Source organism: Notolepis coatsorum (genome assembly GCF_963971535.1).
Source record: "Notolepis coatsorum genome assembly, chromosome: 3".
NCBI classification, from domain to species: Eukaryota; Metazoa; Chordata; class Actinopteri; order Aulopiformes; family Paralepididae; genus Notolepis; species Notolepis coatsorum.
The window spans coordinates 20,547,534-20,568,098 of NC_140167.1; the positions used below are offsets into that span (position 1 = coordinate 20,547,534).

A 20,565-nucleotide genomic window follows, 5' to 3' on the forward strand; every position below is an offset into this window, starting at 1 on the left:
ACAGTGGCAGCAACCTTCCTGATGTCCACAAGCCGTGCACAGGATTTACTGCCACACATCTGGAACAATGGGGCCTCAATCTTGTCACAGAATGCTAAAGACATGATAAAGACATCTGTGTCTTCTGAGCAGATAACTACAGATGGGTATCCCTCTCTTGTGGCATGGGCAGTATGGAGAAGTAGGCGGCCATCTGCTTCTTCTTGTTGGCATTGAAGAGCTGACACCTCCTCACTGTCCTGAGATGTGATTCTGTAACATTTGTCATTCACAGTTGCATACAGAATCTTGTCTTGTAGCTTTGCTCTGTACTCTGCCTTCCTCCATTCATCGACTATAAAGCTAATGAGACTAGTTTTGTTACGGACTTTGGTCAGGAAGCTCCTCCACTGCCTGTGATACCTTGCAACTCATGACCAGTATCTTCACCCCGTAGAGATCTTTCACTGTTCTTGATAGAGTTCTCCTTGTATGTGTCAAACACAACATCTATTCTGCTACTCTGACTGCCTTCCCTCAGAGCCATACCCAGAACTGTTGTGGCAACATCTCTGAAAGTAACTTGATCACCTTTCACTCTTTGGACCAAGTTCATTCCATCAACCACTGTAGCAGAGTTCCCTGTGAGTTGCTCTGCTACTGCTACATTTTGCTGCAAAGTCGTGGCCAAAGTCGCTTTATTGGTCTTTCTCAGCAATCCGTCTGGCGTGGACAGGGCCCAGGGCAATGGCCCAAGGGGATGAGAAAGGATATCCTCTGTAGACTGTGCCCTTGTGCCATCACTATGATGCGTCCAAACAAAGACATGTCTGCTTTTAAGATGATTGCCCTCCCACTTGATTTAACTTATTTCTTCTTGCACATATCACTGAATGTTTTCAGCCTGTTCGTTTTCATTGGGTCATGGAATTTATTTGCTGGTGGGTCTTTCTCCAGTCTCTCATCCTTGAAGATTGCATAGCATTGCTCACCAATCTCATATGCATTCATCAGGTCGGAGGCAATCTCCTTGGGGGCTGTCTTTGCTGTAGAGATTCTAATGAGGTCCCGCTTCTCTGCAAATGGGTTGACCCATTCCTGTATGAGGCTAACCACTGCTGAAACTGCTTCCTCATCTTTCTGGATTCTTGGCCGCTGTAGCTCCGCATGACAAACCTCTGATTTGTTACCTTGCACCATCTCCCTTAACTGTCCCAGGAATTCACTGCGGTGCTCAGCTGTTATGTAGTGGCGCTTGACAGCTCCGGCATTCAGGTTGAACCGTGTTGTGCCTCCAGGAGTCTGTGTGTCTTTGTTAACTGTGACTTCAGTAGCCTGGTCCACAGGGATCTGTCCAAAGGGGTTGTTACTTGACAGCTGCACTGAGAATTGGCCTGCCTTGAAGGCCTCATACACAGAAGGATGCTTCTCTGGGAGGTTTGTCATCTGAGCAAAGTAAGGGGACAGGTACCTGGCATAATTTATCTTATCATAGGCAAAGCAACATCGGATCATGCTTCTTATAGCATGGAGGTGCAACTCCCAGTTCCCCTCCCGAGAGGCACGCAGAAGGCCAAGTCTTACGTCCTCTACCATGTCAATGTATGACATCCAGAATGCAGAAAGCTCTCCATTGTTGTGACGGAGGTGTTCCAGAAAGTCTGTCCACAGGGTTATCAGCTCAGCTAAGAGAGGACTTTGCAGCAGATTGTTCGCCGTCTGTTGGTTCAAGTCACTGGCCATGTCTTTCACATTGTCCAAGAGTGATTTTATCATCCCACTCTTCTCTCGAATGCTGTCCTCAACCCACGGTGTGAACTCTGCCCATGCGAGTCTCATCAGTGCTTCATAGATGTACTTGTGGACCCTGACAGGTTATAGTGTTTACCATCAAGGACTCCATTGACCGAACCCTCTGCGACAATTCCAGCCTCTATGCATATGTCTTTTAGACCAGCATCCCGAAATCGCTTTCCTAGGATGGCTAAGGCATTACATATGGTATGGAATGTCCCCATTCTGAGAAGAATGTTGGAGAAGCACTCTTTGTGCTTCCAGGCTATTTCAGTGGCTTTCGCCTAGAGTGCTTGATCCATGACTACCACAATTGTTTCTAGATGCAGTTCCTTCCTGATTATCTCTGATTGATTCAGAATTTCAAACACCCCCCATGGTCTTATGTTCCTTTGTTTTTGTTTCTTTGTTGTTTTGTTTTGTTTCTTTGCTTTCGCCTCTTTGTTTGTACCCCTGCTCCCGACTACTGTCAGCGACTTCGGGTTATTGAGAAGCGCTATATAAATTAAATGAATTATTATTATTATTTATTATTACTGTGGTCAACTGTGTGGCTGGTGAATTGATGGTTGGCAGATACCCAACTATATCTTGTGAGATTGGTTCTTGGTCCCTGGTGCTGATATTAAAACCAGTCCAGCTTGGGATTGTCTGATTCTCTTTATCTGTTTTCCTTGCAAGTGCCCACACCAGGTTCTTCTTGCAGGCAAGAAGAGCAGCTTCCTTGGTTTCCTGGACACAGTGTTCCCTGGTTGGGAGAGGCTGTGGGCCCACACGCGCACCTGCTACATATACTCCCAGTTCTTGGTCCTCAATGGTGACCGATCTCTGCTTCAGTTTCTCAATGTGTGGAAGCTCAGCTCTTGGCAGTTGTGGTCCATAGACATTGGCCTGTACAACTATGCCATTGACTCTATGTGATGTGCCCTTTCCAGTGAGTTTCCTCAAGTCTATCGATATTGTCCCATGCAAGATTGGTAAAGACATGAGGCTTGATGGATGCTGGAAGTACAACTCTCTGGTTTGAGGCTGTTGCTAGCTTTTGGAGACACAGAGCAGTGTCATTCTCTTCAAGTTGGGAGTAAGAGACTCCATGCCCAAGCCTGTTCAGTGTTTGGATGAGCTCAGTGTTACCCGTCAATGTTTTTACTGCATAAGGAAGAAGAAGGTGCTTTGGTGGTTTGTGTTGACCACATGTCACAGCATATATTATGTCCTGACTAAATGACTGAACCAGAGCATTGACTCTGTGTTTGAGTTTTGGTGTCAGGATTTCCAGTGAGCAGTCCAACAAGAAGCCGTTCTAGTTGTTCTGGTATGGACATATGAGCATATCTATCTTTCACATCAGATGGGTGGAAGGGCCAGGGAGTCACAGTCATCTCCTGTCTAATGATTGATCTGATATATGATGAAGTTTGATCTATGATCTTGTTGAGATTGGTTGACTTGGCCCTCCAAACTTTGAGCTCCCTCTGTAGAGTTTGATTTTCCAAGACAATGTCCCTTAAGGATACACTTTTAGGAACCATCAACAATTTTCCTTTGTCATCTGCAAATATATCTACTGAATTGCCCAGCTCAGATTCAAGTTTCCTACGAATGTGATTCCTTGTAGAATCTTGCCTGAGTGTAACTCCACCAGATAGCATGAAAGATTCAAGTTTCGTGACCAAAGAAGTGACTTGTACAATCATCTTGTTGGGTATGATATCAGTTCTGATATAATTGAAAAGGTCTTTATAGGCTTCCCTTTCAATCCTTTTATACAGTTCATCACTATCTGTTTCTTCATCATTCTCTTTGTACTCAGGTGCCTTTTTCTTCATTCTGGTGTAATCCTTATAGCATGCACGATGATAGTGCGCCTCTGCAGCTACTATGTCTCTGCTTGTTACTGCTAGAATCTTTTCATCTCCATTTTGGGTTGCACATTCTCGTAGTGTTTGGTCAGCTCTGAGTTGTAAAGCTTGTACAGCTTTTCACGCACCTGGGAGCCCTTTAGAACCTTCTTCATCCTATCACAAAAAATGCAGATTTTATCATACACTCTTGCTTCTGATGAAGATCTCCTCCTTGGCCTTTTTGATGTATCACCAGCTTCATCAGTAATGCTGTCTTTGACTTTCCTTTTCAGAGTCTCTAAGTCTCTCTTCATGGTGAATAGGCTTCAGCATTTTCCGTGATAGTAGATTCTTGGGACTTCTTTTTCTCCAAGTTCTTGCGCAACATCTAAAATAGGGGCATACTTTCTCACTTTGGCTGCTTCAAGTAATGTTTCCCAGGATGTATAGTCTTGAGGACTAACTAAATGGTCATCATCTTCTTTTGATGTGTCCTGGTGTATGATACACTGTTTCATAGAATCTCTGTGTGTATGGCTCTCCATTCTGATGCAAATTGATTCAGCTACTCCAGATCTAAATCTACTCTACTCGTCTCTCTCACCACAGTACATGAAACAAAAAAAACTAAAAATAATAATCACTAACATTGCTGATGAAAAAATCACCTGTGTGTTTACGTTCAAGTTGAATAACCTCTTAACCTGCACAGTAACAGCTTAACCTCTTAACCCGCACAGTAACATGTTAACACATGATTAATTGATTAAAATGTTCTTTACGATTTCTCCTAGGATCACGATCGTCCATGCTTGCTGAAAGAAGGCTCTAATGCATTCCACTTTAGATGATGTTAGAACAGTGGTTGGCTTATAGACATCCAATCAAATGTTTGTTCATATGGGTGGGTGGAGTCAGATGACAATAATTATAGATCTAGACAGCCTTGAAAAGTCATGTCCATGGATCAAATGGGATATCTTTATAAATTGTATCATAAATGTTGTATTTTTAGTGTATTTTCATCACATCCAGAGTTAGATTTGTAGTCAAGGAGTAGGAGAACACATACAGTTGCATTATTATCCATGGAATATTGGTTATAATGGTCATATTGCCTTTTAAATTAAGATTATGTACCAGGTTAGGGTAAAATATGATGTTTTCCTTCATTGTATCTCCATTTACTCTGGAATGGTAATAGATGTGGGTTTACTTACACTGGATTCATATGTCCTAGCTTGTTACCTATCAAAGGAGACCAGAAACATGCATATAGGCCTTATGGTTCAGGAGCTATCATGATTAATTTGGGGCATGTAATATCGGACAGGAGGCCTGAAAAATATGCTTGGTAGTGTTATAAAACATGTGATAGCACACATTTAGAGGCAACTGCTGCATTGCTATCACATATTTTCTAGAAGCAGGGGTGTATACCTTCCCAAAAATCACTATGAAAGTTAGTCCCCCAAGATGGTAGCCGCGGCCCAAATTTGGGGCCCTGGCTCACGGCCTATAGGGAGGGAGGCACATATGTAATCCTTGACCAGCCTATCAAAGCATTTCATGACCACAGAGGTGAGTGAGTGCCACCGGTCTGTAGTCATTTAGGCCTGCTGGGGAGGTGGTTTTTGGTACAGGGATTATAGTGGACACCTTGAAGCAGCCAGGGACCACGGACATGGCCAGGGATAGGTTGAATATAGTGGTGAACACTGGGGCTAGCTGGTTAGCACAGGACATAAGTATTTGCCCTGTTATACCATCTGGGCCTGCAGCTTTCCTAGTGTTCACCCCTATAAACACTATCCTCGCGCTGTGCTCCGTCACAGAGAGTGTGTGCTTCCCCAGCGGAGGAACTCCCCCCGTCACGGTAGCCGGCATGTCAGTGACGCCGCTAGCCGTTGAGCTAACGTCGCCACCACCCAACCCAAACTGCGCGTAAAAGGAGTTGAGCTCGTTCGCTAGGGAGGCATCAGCCCTCACGATTGAGGGGCTGACCTTGTAGTCAGTTATCGTCCGTAGTCCCCGCCATAAGCCCCGGTGACGTTCTGATCCATCGGTGTCTCCAGCCTGTTCACATATCTCCGTTTTGCAGCCTTCACCGCCTTGCGCATACTGTATGCCGCTGCCTTATACTTGTCCATATTTCCAGATGCGCTGCTGAGGAGTTGCTGCTGCTGATACTCTCCAGAAACTAATGTTTATACAAATCATACATGATACAAATCATTAAAGGTAGTTTTGTGAGGGCGGCTAGGTGGTGTAGTGGGCAAGGCACTCGCCACCAGTGTGGAGACGCTAGGATTCGCGTGTTCGAATCCAGCTCTCCACATTGTTTTCAGTTTAGCTGGTCGTCCGCAGTAATACACATTGGCCGTATTACGGGGAGGGAAACTGAAGGGTGGGGATCGGGCGTTGTGAACAAGCGACTCCTACAAGTCGGTTGGTGCGCCTGCGCAGTAGAATCAGGAAGTGTCGGGGGCAGCGTGAGCCTCCCACGCGTTACTCCTCGACACTGAGAGATCGAGCTGCGCAGGTGAAAAGATGCGACTGCTGTTACCTCAAGTACCGGAGGGGACTTGTGCTATGTATGACTTAGTCCACATTGCAGCCGGCTTGTGGGAGGCAAGAAACAGCGTTCGTGACAGGGGAGGGTTGAATTGGATGATACGAAATTGGGATGGGAGAAAATATAGAAAAAATGGGAGAAAAAGTGGATCAAAAAAAAAAAGGGTAGTTTTGTGAGAGTTAGAGAAGTGAATAATTTCTAAAGGTATATTTTCATAATCGAATAAACCAAACTGTCCTCAGAGGAAAATTGGATCCCTGGAGCACTGTTTGAAGCTAGAAAGCTACCTGAAAAACCCAAAAGACAGGGCCCACAATTTTGTTAAACATATTCTAGGCTTACTTTTGGTTCACATTGCCTAAGAATTATTTTGTTCTCATTTATGATAACATAAGACAGAATCATTCTAAGAATTACAGTTAATGTAATTGGATGAAAGAGTCAGCTAAATTACTAAATGTAAATGTAATGTTTTTCATAAGCCGTGCAAACAAAATTAAGAAACGCTGATCTTACCTCTTCCACTGTTAGACAGGGCTTGTAGCAGCGGTTGTGTCCCACGCCAGAACAGGCTTGATCTGGGTTGGAGGAGCCGGTCCCCGTCCCTATCCCCAGAGCTGGTCTGGAGGGCAGCAGCTGGAGTGAACTCCGACGTTTCTCTCGGTCCTTGGCCCTCTCAGGGTTTCCTGTAGGCAGCCCAGCCCCACTGGATTGAGAGGAAGAACGCCGGGTTACGTGAGCGATACTTTCACGAGACAATAATGACATCACCGTGTTGTCTGCACACCCAAATGTTTAACCACAAGAAAACGAGGAGGTGAAATAAAGCATTGACCATATATTCACACGGTGGCCATTTTGCTCTCCTTATGTCACGCTCAGGTTGGGGTTCCTTGTGTAGAAAGGAATCTCAACCTGAAAAGCAAAAATGGCCACCATGTGAATATGGTAAATTGGATAATTGGGCTGTGGCACTTGCTTGAAGCTGAAACTCAAACAGGACACTTGCCTGAATTTTCTCATCAAAGAAGGTGAAGAGGTCTGAAAGGGATTCGTGCCGACCCTCTCCCTCTCACTCAGTCCACCCGTTACCTTATCTGTACATACAGGAGCAAGACGTTTAAAACACAGGGTGGGGTGGTGTGTGTGTGGGGGGGGGGGCATAACATAACATTTGAAAAATCCACGAAACTTGTGACATAATCATCAGAGAATACGTCCAGAGCGAGAGCTAAATTCTTGGGTGCTAGCTCTGCTGGAGGACGACAAATCAAACGAGAGCAAGTCATGAGTAAAATATGTGCCTTGCTGTCGTTATGATTGTGCACACTAGGCAACTGATGGGTCACACAGAGGAAGGCTCACACACACAACCAGATCTAATCTTAAAAATAAATAAATACAAAGAAACTCTGCATTACATTATTTATATCATGATGCTTGTCATAATGTCTCCAGAGACAAGAAACCTCTTTGATATGTCTTGATTCTCTAGCCTCCCCAATGTGTGTTTGTAATCCCCAATATTTTCTGCAGACCATTGTGGCCCGACGACCATCCCTAAGTCTTCGTGTCTAATGTGATGATATTGATATGGCTGAACTGAGCTTTGCCTAAAATTCCACTCTGTACTAAAAGCAAATTCCACCAAACTAGGTCATGCTGGGGTCATTAAAGTAACTTGAGCACTTTAAACACTCATATTACGTGTCACTTGTACATACCCATCCTCCAATAGGAACTGCTCATCCACGAGGTGTGGAGCTCATCAATGCCCAGCAGAGTAACAGGCCGGTTCTGAAGAAGGAAATAAATGTGAGAGAATATTAAAGGTTGGAGAAAAACTGCATCTGGATGCAAAGCCAAAGCATCAAAATGATGCCTCGTCTCCGCTGGCCAGGGTTCTGCAGTGCTGTGGCCTTCATTGCCTTCAGAACCTGGACAATCCTGGCTGGACCACGGCTGAGAAAGCCACTTTTCAAAACCTGGCCAAAGCCGGGTGGGACTGTATCATAGTGGTTTAGCTCATGTACCACAGTTGGTGGTATGGATGGGGCGCGAGTAATCGATTACTCGGGTACCCAGCTGTTTCAACTGAACTTGTGGCTTTTGAGGGTGCTTGAATTATTTTATTTGATTACCACCAAATATGTCCACCAAAAGTGCTTATTTTTTCCACAGAAACCTCGCTCTGAAATCCCACGAGGCGTGAGTTGTAGGAAGACAACACTGGTAGCTGTGGAGCATGATGACAGTATGGCGAAAAAGTTTGTTGCATTGGAATAAGCGATAAAAAACAGCCATTTGTGCATTTCCAAATCATGCCAACAACTTGTCGCCCACTTTGCATAGCGTTCATATACTATTGATACAGACTTGCTGTTCCATGAGTGGAGAGACCTGCTGCAGACAGAGAGTGCAGGTAATTATTACCAAGAAAATTATTATAATGGGCATTAACACTTTGGAGGCCAAACCCGAGATAGTCCGGGTTAACTCGCCATGCTCTGGGCGCCAAACCCGAGAAATCTCGGGTTTTAATCGATATTTCTTTTATTAGCGATATACATTCATTTTTCGTCCATCCAGCCTGACGTTATCATTGGGAATGGGTCTGAGCTTGCAAAGGGCAAATACCGCCGCCTATCGTCTCCCGGATGGTATTGCACATCATTGGATTGGCTGGGACTGTGCATCAAAACAAAAGTCCGGTCCAGGTTTTACTTCTCTGGCATGCAGTATCGTTATAACAGATTGACTGGGAACACTCAAAGCAGCGTGGATTATGTGTTTTGGATATATAACGTTGGATCAATAAACGCAATCAATATTTGGAATGGTGATCAGGAATTAGATTAATCTTTTTGCATGACATCAGATGTGAGGTAAGGACTTTATGTTACGAATCTTGGGTTAATCAGATGTTCCTTTCACCTCCATCGGAGCGTGTGCGTGTGTGAGGTTCGCGCTGACCAAAGTACGGAGAAGGGATTTTTCAGACCCCGCTTCGCTTCGTGCATGAGGACACATACTATCGATAATCTAGCATTTATTTGAAAACTATTCATAAATCAAGCGACAAATGGCACGATTTCTAAGGAAATACATTTAAGCTCGATTTGCTGGAGTTTATTGAGATGAGACAGAACGCCCTAGAAATATATTGATATTCATCACGGTATAAAATGGAAATGTATGTATGAAAAAATTATCTGTTTCGTGCATGTTGACTGGAAGCAACTCATTGACGATCACTGTGTTATTTAGATCTATTGCTATTATATTTGATATGTTTTAAGTACTCGCAAATAAGTCCCATCCTCCATTGGATAAAGCACTGGCACCAAAGGGCCATCAGCAGAGGGCGCTGTTGGCCCCCAATGAGTTAAGCATCGGGAATATTGCTGTGCATAGTTATATCCGCGGAGCGAGACATAATAAAATAGGTAGCATGTGGTTCAACTTCTACGCAATATCTCCTTATTGCTGCTGCTCAAATAATTCATGAGTACTCGATCTGGGAAAACATTACTCGTGCTCATCCCTAGTTGGTGATGTGTAAAGGTGGTCTAGCAACTGGAGAGTTTACAAGAAATGCAATGGAGACACAAGCCATGGCTAGTCCCAGCCAGGCTGAACATAGCCAATGGGGACAACTTAGGCTTAGATAAGGAGTGAATTTAATATAGCCCCATGATATATACATTTTGTGAGAAAGTATAGATACTGTATATTTAAGTTAATTTAAAAAATTGTCTCTCGCAGCATTATCAAAAAAGTTAAAGAAAAGAAACACATTTTGAATGCACCATGACAAATACCAGATAAAGCCATGGAAAATACAATACAACACTGTAAATTTGTACTGGAAAACTAAATATTGTCTGTAAATACCTAGAAGCCACACATCAGGTTGTGTGAGAATCAGGTGGACAACTTAGAAAATATTGTGAGGATACTTTGGCCATATCACCCAGCCCTGTGTGGGATGACTGAGAACCAGGGTGGTGGAAGCTGTCCTGTCATTTTTCATAATTGTATAGATTAGATTAAAATGTATCGTCATTGTACAGCACAACGAATAGAAGTTGGCATCTAAACAGAGTGCAAGGTAACAGTAAAGTGCATTAACAATATACAAGTGATAGGAATATATATATAACAAAGCTAGGCATTCATTAATTTAGAAAATACTTTGTATTTGTTATTAAAATATGTTGTAATGTTGTAATTAAAAATGAGTATTTTACTGAACCTTATGTAATGTTAAACTTAAAAAGAGAAGACGGAGGTCTCTGTGTGCCCAGTTGAGGTCTGGCACCCTGCCATTGGCTGTGGAAGTGGGTAGATTCCAAGGTAAACCTGAGGAGGAGTGGTTGTGTGTTCTATGTGATCTGGGAGTGGTGGAGGATGAATATCATTTAGTTTTGTATTGCCCTTTGTACACCGCTTTGAGGAGGGCTTTATTTGAGAAAATACAAATTGTAAATCCGGATTTGTTTTGGCAGTCTGAGAGTTGTATGTTGAGTCGTTTTTTTGTGGAGGACATCTTCAGTTTAGCAGGATTTTTGGAGAAAGCATGGCACTTGGGACAAAACACACTATATCCTATATAATTGTATATGAATTCCTCTTGTTTCTTTGTTTACATACATTGCGTACAGCTTGTGTTATATTATGTTTTATTGTATTTTCTTGTGGCCATCTTGGGCTATATGTCATTTGTCAAGTTATTGGTCAAGTATATTATTATATACTTATTGTTTATGTGTCTTGTAAGCCCATATGGGCTGGGCATACACCTGTATGTAAGACACGAAAATAAAAAACATCAAATCAAATCATTAACACTTTGAGTGCCAACGGCGCTATATGTCGTTAGTTCATGCCAACCGTTGAATGCCAGCAACGACATATAGCGTTTGTTTGTCGTTTTTTTTTTATTATTATTAGCGATTTGAATTCATATTTCATCAATCTAGTCCCACGTTAGTGCAGCAACCTCTCTCTGAGCTCCATTGGGAAAATACCACCCCCTATGGTCTCTCCCTGTGTAACTGCACCCCATTGGATTACCAGGGGTAGGCAACCCTAGGCACACGTGCCCGTATAGGCACGCGGGGGCAGCATAATAATAATAATAATTTTTTTTTTTTTTTTTTTTTTTTTTTTCTTTTTTTTTTTTTACTTCGCTTTGAAATATTATAGTGAAAAATGTTGCACTGTTGTCGCATTTATCTTGTTGAAATCCTCCCACGGGTTCTTTTTTGTAAGTAGACTGTTTTGCACACCCCTATGACAGCAATACAGCTGTTCCCATGGTGCTCAGCTGTCAGCAGTCAGCTGGCCTCCCGCGCCCGCGCGCAGTTCCCGGGTAATCACACAGTGCTGCGGTTGCATTCTGTATGTGCCGTCTTTCATGATGGCAACCCCCGCTAAGAAAGTTAAAGCAAAGGAAATTCGGGCATTCCAGCCCTCGTGGACAGACGACTACGGGTTTGTGTGTCAGAAGGACCGTGCTGTGTGTACTTTGCTTAGAAAATGTAGTTTGCAGGGCGGCTACATGGCGCAGTGGGCAAGGCGCTTGCAACGAATGCTGGAGACTAGGCTCGAACAGGAGGAGGATGCCTCCTGTTCGAGCCCCGCTCTCCACATTGCTTTCAGTTTAGCTCAGGGGTGGCCAACCAGTCAGAGACTAAGAGCCACAAAAAAATTACTGTGGTACCACAAAGAGCCACACCATATACCAGCGTTTCTCAACCTTTTTTTTCAGTCACGGCACCCTTCATGTGTTTATAGGTCTCACCCTCTGGCCTCTGAAGTTGCTAATGTCTTTTTTATTTGGGCCTCACAGGGTTAAAAGTACCCTGTGAGACCCACGGTTGCAAAATTACAAAATCACTTTTAGCCATTTAAAAAAATAATGTTTATTTAAAAAATGTTAAAGGGGAACTATTTTACTATTTCTTTCACTATTTGGGCACTTTTACACAATTCCTGTGAGTCTATGGAACACCTAGGTTTTTTTCAAAAAAAATGCATTGTTTTGTATTTCTAATCAAGTACTAAAAACCACATTTTTCTACCTCAAGATCTTAAGCCGTTTTGAGGCTGGGCTCCAACCACTGTGTGGCCTGGTGCCAACTGCCACATCAACTGCCACATTATTATGCAGCTGAGAAATCTCTGACATCACAGATATGCACATTTTCAGATGACTCAGTTCAGTGAGGGTGAATATTGTGAGAGGATAATTGGAAGAATTCGCCAATATGAGAATTAGAGACATATATCCTATTAATATAAGTCCACATAGCTAAGAAACAATGGTAAACACTGAAAAAAGCCATTTATAAGATAGTTCCCCTTTAAGCACATGTATAGTCAATTGGTCCTGTTGTTCAGCCTCACAATGCTATTTGATAGTAAATGTGTTTATATGTCCCACCCTCTGGCCTCTGAAGTTGCTAATTTCTTTTTAATTTGGGCCTCACAGGGTTAACCTCTTAAGCCCGAGATATACAGTAAAAGTGTATATTTTCAGCATTATGTTTGTTTACCAATTATTTTAACTGTTATTAGTGAAATATAAGATTATAGAAATCTCAGGGCATTGAGTCGGAAACCGGCGCATATTGACAGGAGGAAGTGGCACAGCCAAAAGTGAGTGTAGTCTTTTGAAGGAAGAGACTCAGGGCTTTCAAATTTCGAAAAACTACCCTACCCAGCTCACACCAGCCCCTGTCAATCATCTGACTTCTGGATTTACTTTTTAATTTCTCTTATTTTTTGGGATTATCTCCCACAAACCTGAACGTTATTGCCATAAAACAGAACGCAGTTAGTTTCTCTACCTTTCTGTGAACGTCTTGCAAAAAACGGTGTTGCAATATGATGAAAAATGGTGGAGAAATTTACATTATAAAAAAGATGGCAGAATTCAGTACTGTATCTACAAAACCTTCTGTTTAATCATCTTCCCTTTATTCATTTGCTTAGATTTTTCAGGTCTGGTCAATTTTAGCATGGTGTTATTTACAGTCAAAGATAAATTTTTTTTAAATAGAATTGATATTCTCCTTTGGTTCATTACAATTTACTCAAGCCTAGTAACAGACACACTATTTCTGACACTGATCCATATATGTCCCTAGATTCAGATACCAAGAACATGCAAATGGACCATTTAAAAAAAAATTGTAAATGTTTATTCTACGTCCTTATGGAATGAGTGACATAAAAAAAAAAAGTAAAAAAAAAAAAAAGTAAAATAAAAAATAAAAAAAAATATTTTTTTTTTATTTTTTTTTATGGATGGAAGAGCCGCACATTGACGGGCAAAGAGCCGCATGCGGCTCGCGAGCCGCGGGTTGGCCACCCCTGGTTTAGCTGGTCGTCCACAGTAATACACATTGGCCGTATTACGGGGAGGGAAACTGAAGGGTGGGGATTGGGCGTTGTGGACAGCGACTCCTACAGGTCGGTTGGTGCGCCTGCGCATTATAATCAAGAAGCGACGGGGGCGGGGCCCCTCCAAAGCCCAGACCCCCGACGCAGAAAGATCGAGCCGCGCAGGTGAAAAGATGCGACGGCTGTTACCTCGAGTATCGGAGGGGACTCGTGCTATGTATGACTTAGTCCACATTGCAGCCGGCTTGTGGGAGGCAAGAAACAACGTTCAAAGACAGGGGAGGGTTGAATTGGACGATATGAAAGTTGGGATGGGAGAAAAAAAGAAAATGGGAGAAAAAGTGGATAAAAAAAAAGAAAATGTAGTTTGCAGAACGTAAGGTGTGAAACGCCATTTTGAGACGAAGCATCAAAAAAGTTAAGGCAGAATCGATTAAACGTACCGTGGCCAGGTATGGAAAGCCACGCAACTGAAGCAAGCTATCGCATTGCGAAATGTGGAAAGCCATTCACTGATGGCGAGTATATCAAGGAGGCTTTTCTCTGTAGCTCAGATGTTTTGTTTGAAGGCTTGCCAAACAAAGAGACAATCAAATCAAGGATAAAAGATATCCCCATGTCAGCTTGAAGTGTCGAGCGACGCATCAACGAAATGTCAGAAAATATCAGAGAACAGCAAACGGCTGGATTAAAAGATGCTCCGGTGTGCAGCTTAAAGTGACCAACTACAGCCCCCAGATAACGGAGCTCAGTAAAGCAAAACAGTTTGTCTGCATTGCACCCCCGCCCCAACTCAGATTTAGGGTTGATACAACAATCATAATAATATTGTTAATAATAACAATAATGATGTAATAATGTAAAACTCATCATTAAAAATACCTGATTACGAGGGAAAAAATTAAGATGCATGGAATATTGTTGATATGGCACAGGCACACTAGTTACAACTATATTTCAAACTGGCACTTCATGTCAAAAAGGTTGCTGACCCCTGGATTAGACTGATGGGCAGGGCTCTACAGTGCGACCATATTGCTCGCATATGCCCCTAGAAATATGCGTGTGCGAACCGGAAAAATCAATTACTTGCACGGTGTGCGAGTGAAGATTACAGCCTCTGCTGATAAATCGTTAAAAAACTACAAGTCCGACCCACATTGCACTCAAGCCAACGGTCCAATCACAGTAGAGTGACGTGACTGGTTTCAATGGAAATAAAGGAAATTACCAATCGAAAGCTCTCATTCGCTTTTTTACTTCCTGAAAGTCCGCCATTGCGATATGCGAGAGTTTTCCGAGACAGTAACTTATTCTAGACTTACCAATAGCAATAGATTTTAGAACACCTAGATTTATCGATAGCAATAGTAATATAACGTTAATGCAACAAAACGAATGGCTTGCTTTGTTAATCATAACGTTGATGCAGTAGCGTATGTCGTTGTGTTGGCTGTAACGGACATAACACTGTGTACACATTAAAATTTGCGATAATCGATTCTAACATTTTCAAATCAATGCAGTTGAATTTTCCCCTTAGGATCGATGCATTGTTACACCCCTACACCAAAGTCACTGGCCCACTGTGTATGTGTGTATGCTAACTTGGCTAGCGTTATCAACAGCAGAGGTGGGTGAAAGCGGTGTGACGTAATTGGCAGAATCGACTGTCAATCAATGGTCTACCTGACACGCAAACTCATAAACAATGTTTCTGTACTGTCTGGAGGTGTACAGTATTTCAATAGGCAACCCTTAAAGGATTATTTTTCTAGAAGAGCAACACTAGCCAAAACATAGGCATTGTATGGATAAAAGGGGCAAAAGCTAAAGTTAAGTGACTGTTACTTTTGTAGCAGTAGTTTGATTTGATAGTTTATTTGATAGGGACAGCACATGTTAATGAACATCAAGTACAAAATACAAAATGTAAACATTCAGGGTTGTAGCAAGAGCTAATTTACACCAGGAGACAGCAAAACTCTTTCAATAAATAAATAGCCTGCTTAGGGTAAAAGCATTGTGACAATCAATGATAAAGACAACAATAAAAACAAGAAACAAGTAGGGCGGCTACGTGGCGTAGTGGGCAAGGCGCTTGCCACGAATGCGGAGACGCTGGACTCGCCTGTTCGAGCCCAGCGCTCCACATTGCTTTCAGTTTAGCTGGTCGTTCATACTAATACACATTGGCCGTATTAGGGGGTGGGAAACTGATGGGTGGGGATCGGGCGTTGTGGACAGCGACTCCTACAGGTCGGTTGGTGCGCCTGCGCAGTAGAATCAGGAAGTGTCGGGGGCAGCGTGAGCCTCCCACGCGTTACTCCTCGCCACAGAGAGATCGAGCTGCGCAGGTGAAAAGATGCGACTGCTGTTACCTCAAGTACCGGAGGGGACTTGTGCTATGTATGACTTAGTCCACATTGCAGCCGGCTTGTGGGAGGTAAGAAACAGCGTTCGTGACAGGGGAGGGTTGAATTGGATGATACGAAATTGGGATGGGAGAAAATATAGAAAAATGGGAGAAGTGGATATAAAAAAAAAAAAAAAAAAAAAAATTACATAAAATCAGATTAAAAATGATCACAGTTCTGGTTTGCCTTAAGATGCAGTTTTAGATGAGTCTTGAACATGGACTTATGTGGGGCACTCTCTAATCACAACTGGTAGGCTATTCCAGTAGTTACCACCTTTAACAGAGAACACAGTTTTAGAAAAGGTAGTATACCGAAAAGGCACCTTACAGTCCCCTCTACTGATGGCCCTGGTGGTAATGCCAGTGTCTCCTTTTTGTTTAATGTCACTGCCTTTTTTATTAGGCCTAGTTGTTGGCTACAACTTTGCCACAGTAGGCATTATAATAATAATAATGGCTTGGATTTATATAGCGCTCTTCATGACACCCAGAGCGCTTCACAGAGTCCATTATTCATTCATACACAGTCATACCGGTGGTGGTAAGCTACAATTGCAGCCAGAGCTGCCCTGAGGCAGACTCACGGAAGCATGGCGAATAATCATCGCCTACGGCCCCTCCAACCACCACCAACATTCATATGCATACACATTCATACGAGGCAAGTAGGTTAAGTGTCTTGCCCAAGGACACAACGGCGATGGGATGGACATGGGCTTGAGCGGGATTCGAACCACCAACCCTTCGATCAATGGACGACCCGCTCTACCCCTGAGCCAAAGCCGCCCCACAATCACTAATAGTTCAAATGTCTGTGTCCCATTCCCGTTTGCACATGCAGATACACACACAAGCACACAGTGGACCAGTGACTTTGGTGGTATGTGCTATTGCACAGATGTGTGTCCCGTTCCCGTTTGCACATGCACGCACAGTACAAATATACATTTATTTTTGAAAAAATAAATAAACTGTTACTTGAAATATTTTCACTGTGCTCCTAAATATTTTTGTGTGCTCCTAAATTTTTTCATTTAGGAGCACATGTGGTCCTTGGGAAAAAGGTTAGCGTAGAGCCCTGATGGGGGGGGGGGGGATCCAGTTTCCTCATTTTACTTATCCGGCAAGCCATCCGGAGAGATCCAAGTCTTCGCCGACCCTCAGAACAGCGTGGAATCGGTATTTCCAGTACCCAGCGCTGAATCAATAAACGCGATCGATATTTGGAATGGCGATCAGGAATTGGAATAATCTTTTTGGAGAACATCTTATCTGAGGTAAGGAATCTATTTTACCAGTCTTAGGATAATCGGATCCGTTTTCACAGAGATATCAGCGTGTGCCATATGTGTGTGTGTGCGCTGATCAGGAAATGAGAATAGATTTTTCAGCTCGCTTCTCTAGCGTGCATAAGTACACAATCATATACTATCGATAATCTAGCGTTTATTTGAAAACTATTCATAAATAGGCCGAAAAATGACAACGTTTTGTGTATTCCAGAATATTCCAGTAAATGCCGTTTATCACAGAATCTTTATATTTTCCTGAAACTTTCAAGAAAACGAGGGTTTTTCAAAATGGTATAAAACAGAAATGAACCGATTAAAAAACAATCCGTTTTGACAATGTTGACTGCAAACAAGTCATTGATAAGCGACAGCCAGATTAGACACATAGCCATAATTTAAGACATAGATTATGCGTTCACAACGCTATCATTGAAGTGGGTGGTGGCATTCAACAGGGGCTGGTAATCAAAGTGTTAATAGTCAAATTCTTGTGCGTTTAAAAAAAACAGGCCATTTCCTTTCCGATTGGATCTGACGGGCCACCACTGTGGCTTTGGAGATAGTGTTGATACTTCAACAGACACTATTCCAAAGCCACTTATTACCAAAGTAATTTATTTATTTGATGTGGCGTCCATAGGGGTTGCTCTGAGGTCACTCTAACTTGCTGTAAAATTACTGCTACTTTGTGTATTGTTTTTTTATCTATTTTTTCTCCCCATTTTCTATTTTTCTCCCATCCCAATTTCGTGTTATCCAATTCTACCCTCCCCTGTCTCGAACATTGTTAGGCCATGCCTCCCACTGGTCGGCTGCAATTTTGGACGAAGCCTTGCATCACGTGTCCCCTCCGGTACACGAGGAGGCAGCTGTCGCATCTTTTCACCTGCACAGCGCGACCTCTCTGTGGCGAGGAGTAGCACGTGGGAGGCTCACGCTGCCCCCGTCACTTCCTGATTCTGCTGCGCAGGCGCACCAACCGACCTGTAGGAGTCGCTTTCCACAACGTCCGATCCCCACCCACCGGCTTTCCCACCCCCTAATACTGCCAATTGTGTTAGTATGAACGACCAGCCAAGCTGGTAGCAATGCCGAGAGCTGGGCTCGAACCCAGCATCTCCTGCATTAGTGGCGAGCACCTTGCCCACTTAGCCGCCCCAACTTTGTGTATTGTTACGGTTTAGTTGTAATTTGATGATTAATGGTCTAGTTTTTCCATATTAACTTTTGTGTCACAATACTAGGCTGAGTTTTCACACGTGTCAACCTTTAAACAATTCTATAAAAAATTCTATAAGCCAGAGCGACCACAGAGCAACAGACGACCCTGCAAGCACCACAGGTGAGACAAATCGATGACGGCTTTGGAATAATGTCTCCAAATCTCCAAAGCCATGGTAGGGGCTTGGATCGGACTGAAATTAAAGACCATGGGGAGGATCACATTGTAATGAGTTATAGTAGGTTATTAATGTGATAACCCAAAGTATACTGTAAAGAATGAGTGTCAGCTGTTGCAATAGTCAATATTTGTAAATGTTGTATGCGTGTGTCTCTCAGAGAGCATGAGAGAGGGGGGCATCAGCCGACACTGTGTGTGTATCATAGTATCATGAATGTATAATTCAACTGGTGGGTTAAAAACGTACGTGTGTGTGTGTGTGTGTGTGTGTGTGTGTGTGTGAGAGAGAGAGAGAGAGTGAGAGAAAACATACGTGGGTCTCTTCATATGGTCGTCTATGCTTTTCAAAGTTGGTTGACAGAGGATTACGCAGTCTGAACAGGCCTGCTACCCCTGCCACGGTCTTCTTCACAAAGTTGACGACTACATCTGGGGGGGGGGGGGGGAGGAAGGGGAAAGAAAGGACATAAATATATTGAACACAACTGCCAGAGATGCAGTCATCTTCCATGATGCCCCCACACTGATGATGGGAGGATGGGCCTCAGTCAGTCTAATGAATGTGACCCGGTTTGTTTACAAACCTCGTCTACGTCTTTTGACCTCCACTTGCTCGCTCTGGCAAACATGGTCAGCGACATGAACACTAGAATCAACAAGAGAGAAACAACAAAAGCTTAGTTATTAATTAAAAGCCCTTTACTGGCTACACGTGTTACATAAGCAGTGTCTCAGTGAGGTAACTAGCTAGCAGCTCGTAGAACTGCAGTGTTGTCACCTCTAGTGCACCTTAAACCCTGTGCGTCTAGTCGTGGTTGAATCGTAAACACAACTTCAACTCACGTTAACGTTAGCGAGCTAAATACAAAATGGGTCAACAACAAGTTGACCAACAACGCACCTCTGGTAGTTCCGTTTAGCCGGCGCTCCTCGAGCAGCGTGGCTCAGTCCTTGTTGTTCCTCCGCAGACACACAGTCGCTACCTTCCCCAGGACACTCAGGGTTCTGCCCGGTGATAATAGGCTCAAAGAGCGACGATAGTCCGTCAACTATCCATCCATACATCCCAGACAGATAGGACAAAATGGAAACGTGATCTTCAATTCGGGCCAGGTCTATGTATATATAATACAAGCTATAATATAATGACGAAATATACAATATACGACACACACCAGCGCGAGCTAGCCCAGTAGTCTGTAGGATATACGTCATCGACTGCTACGTTCAGCGCGCCGCGCGCGGTCAATAGGGGATATCTGCAGAGCCGCAAGCCCAACGTCTGGGCGGGGCTTCGTGGCTTGTACTCGGTTTGAGGCGGGTCTTCGGGGCGCTTCTATACTTTAAGCAAGTGGCTTGTCCTTCCGCGTTCCCGTTTTGCGCTCTGATTGGCCACGCACGTTTCTGGTCATGTGACATGTGCGCCAATCGTGGGACGGCAAGTTTTTGGACGGTTAAGCTTAGGCGCTCTTTCGAAGTTGGTTAAGGTTAGTTTGTCTTAGAGCATGGCGATAGAACGCCTGCCCTGCCCTGATTCCAAACTCTAACCGTAACCAACTGCGAAAGAGTCGCCTAAGCTTAACCAGTGCTAAACTAGGCGTTAGGTAGTTTGCAGGCTGTTATGCCGCGTTCACGTTATGTGGGAAGAAGCGGAAGAACCAGCTTCCGACTGGGAAAAACCATTCACGTCAGCCTCCTAGTGGTAATTCCTACTAGGACATATGGGATTTTTTATAGACCCAGATATCTCCCACTTCGCGTCACGAATTGCGGAAGTATGGATGTGGGCGTTTCATCGAGTCAACGCATGAAGGCTTCCTAGTTGTAGCAACGAGATGTCCTCTGGTTCT

General features: G+C 43.4%; 1 protein-coding gene across 1 annotated transcript in view; it reads right to left on the reverse strand.

The window, feature by feature from the left end:
- The window catches only part of senp2 (SUMO specific peptidase 2), a 38,862-nt gene extending 18,965 nt beyond the window's left edge, over positions 1-19,897 (reverse strand). The window contains exons 1-6 of the mRNA XM_084309426.1: positions 19,617-19,897; positions 19,300-19,361; positions 19,029-19,144; positions 7,917-7,989; positions 7,202-7,289; positions 6,709-6,898 (exon numbers count right to left, since the gene is read on the reverse strand). Coding sequence (XP_084165552.1) covers positions 6,709-6,898; positions 7,202-7,289; positions 7,917-7,989; positions 19,029-19,144; positions 19,300-19,361; positions 19,617-19,780 — 693 coding nt within the window. The 5' untranslated portion in view covers positions 19,781-19,897. The remainder of the gene's footprint in view (positions 1-6,708; positions 6,899-7,201; positions 7,290-7,916; positions 7,990-19,028; positions 19,145-19,299; positions 19,362-19,616) is intronic.
- Between the last annotated feature and the right edge of the window lie 668 nt (positions 19,898-20,565).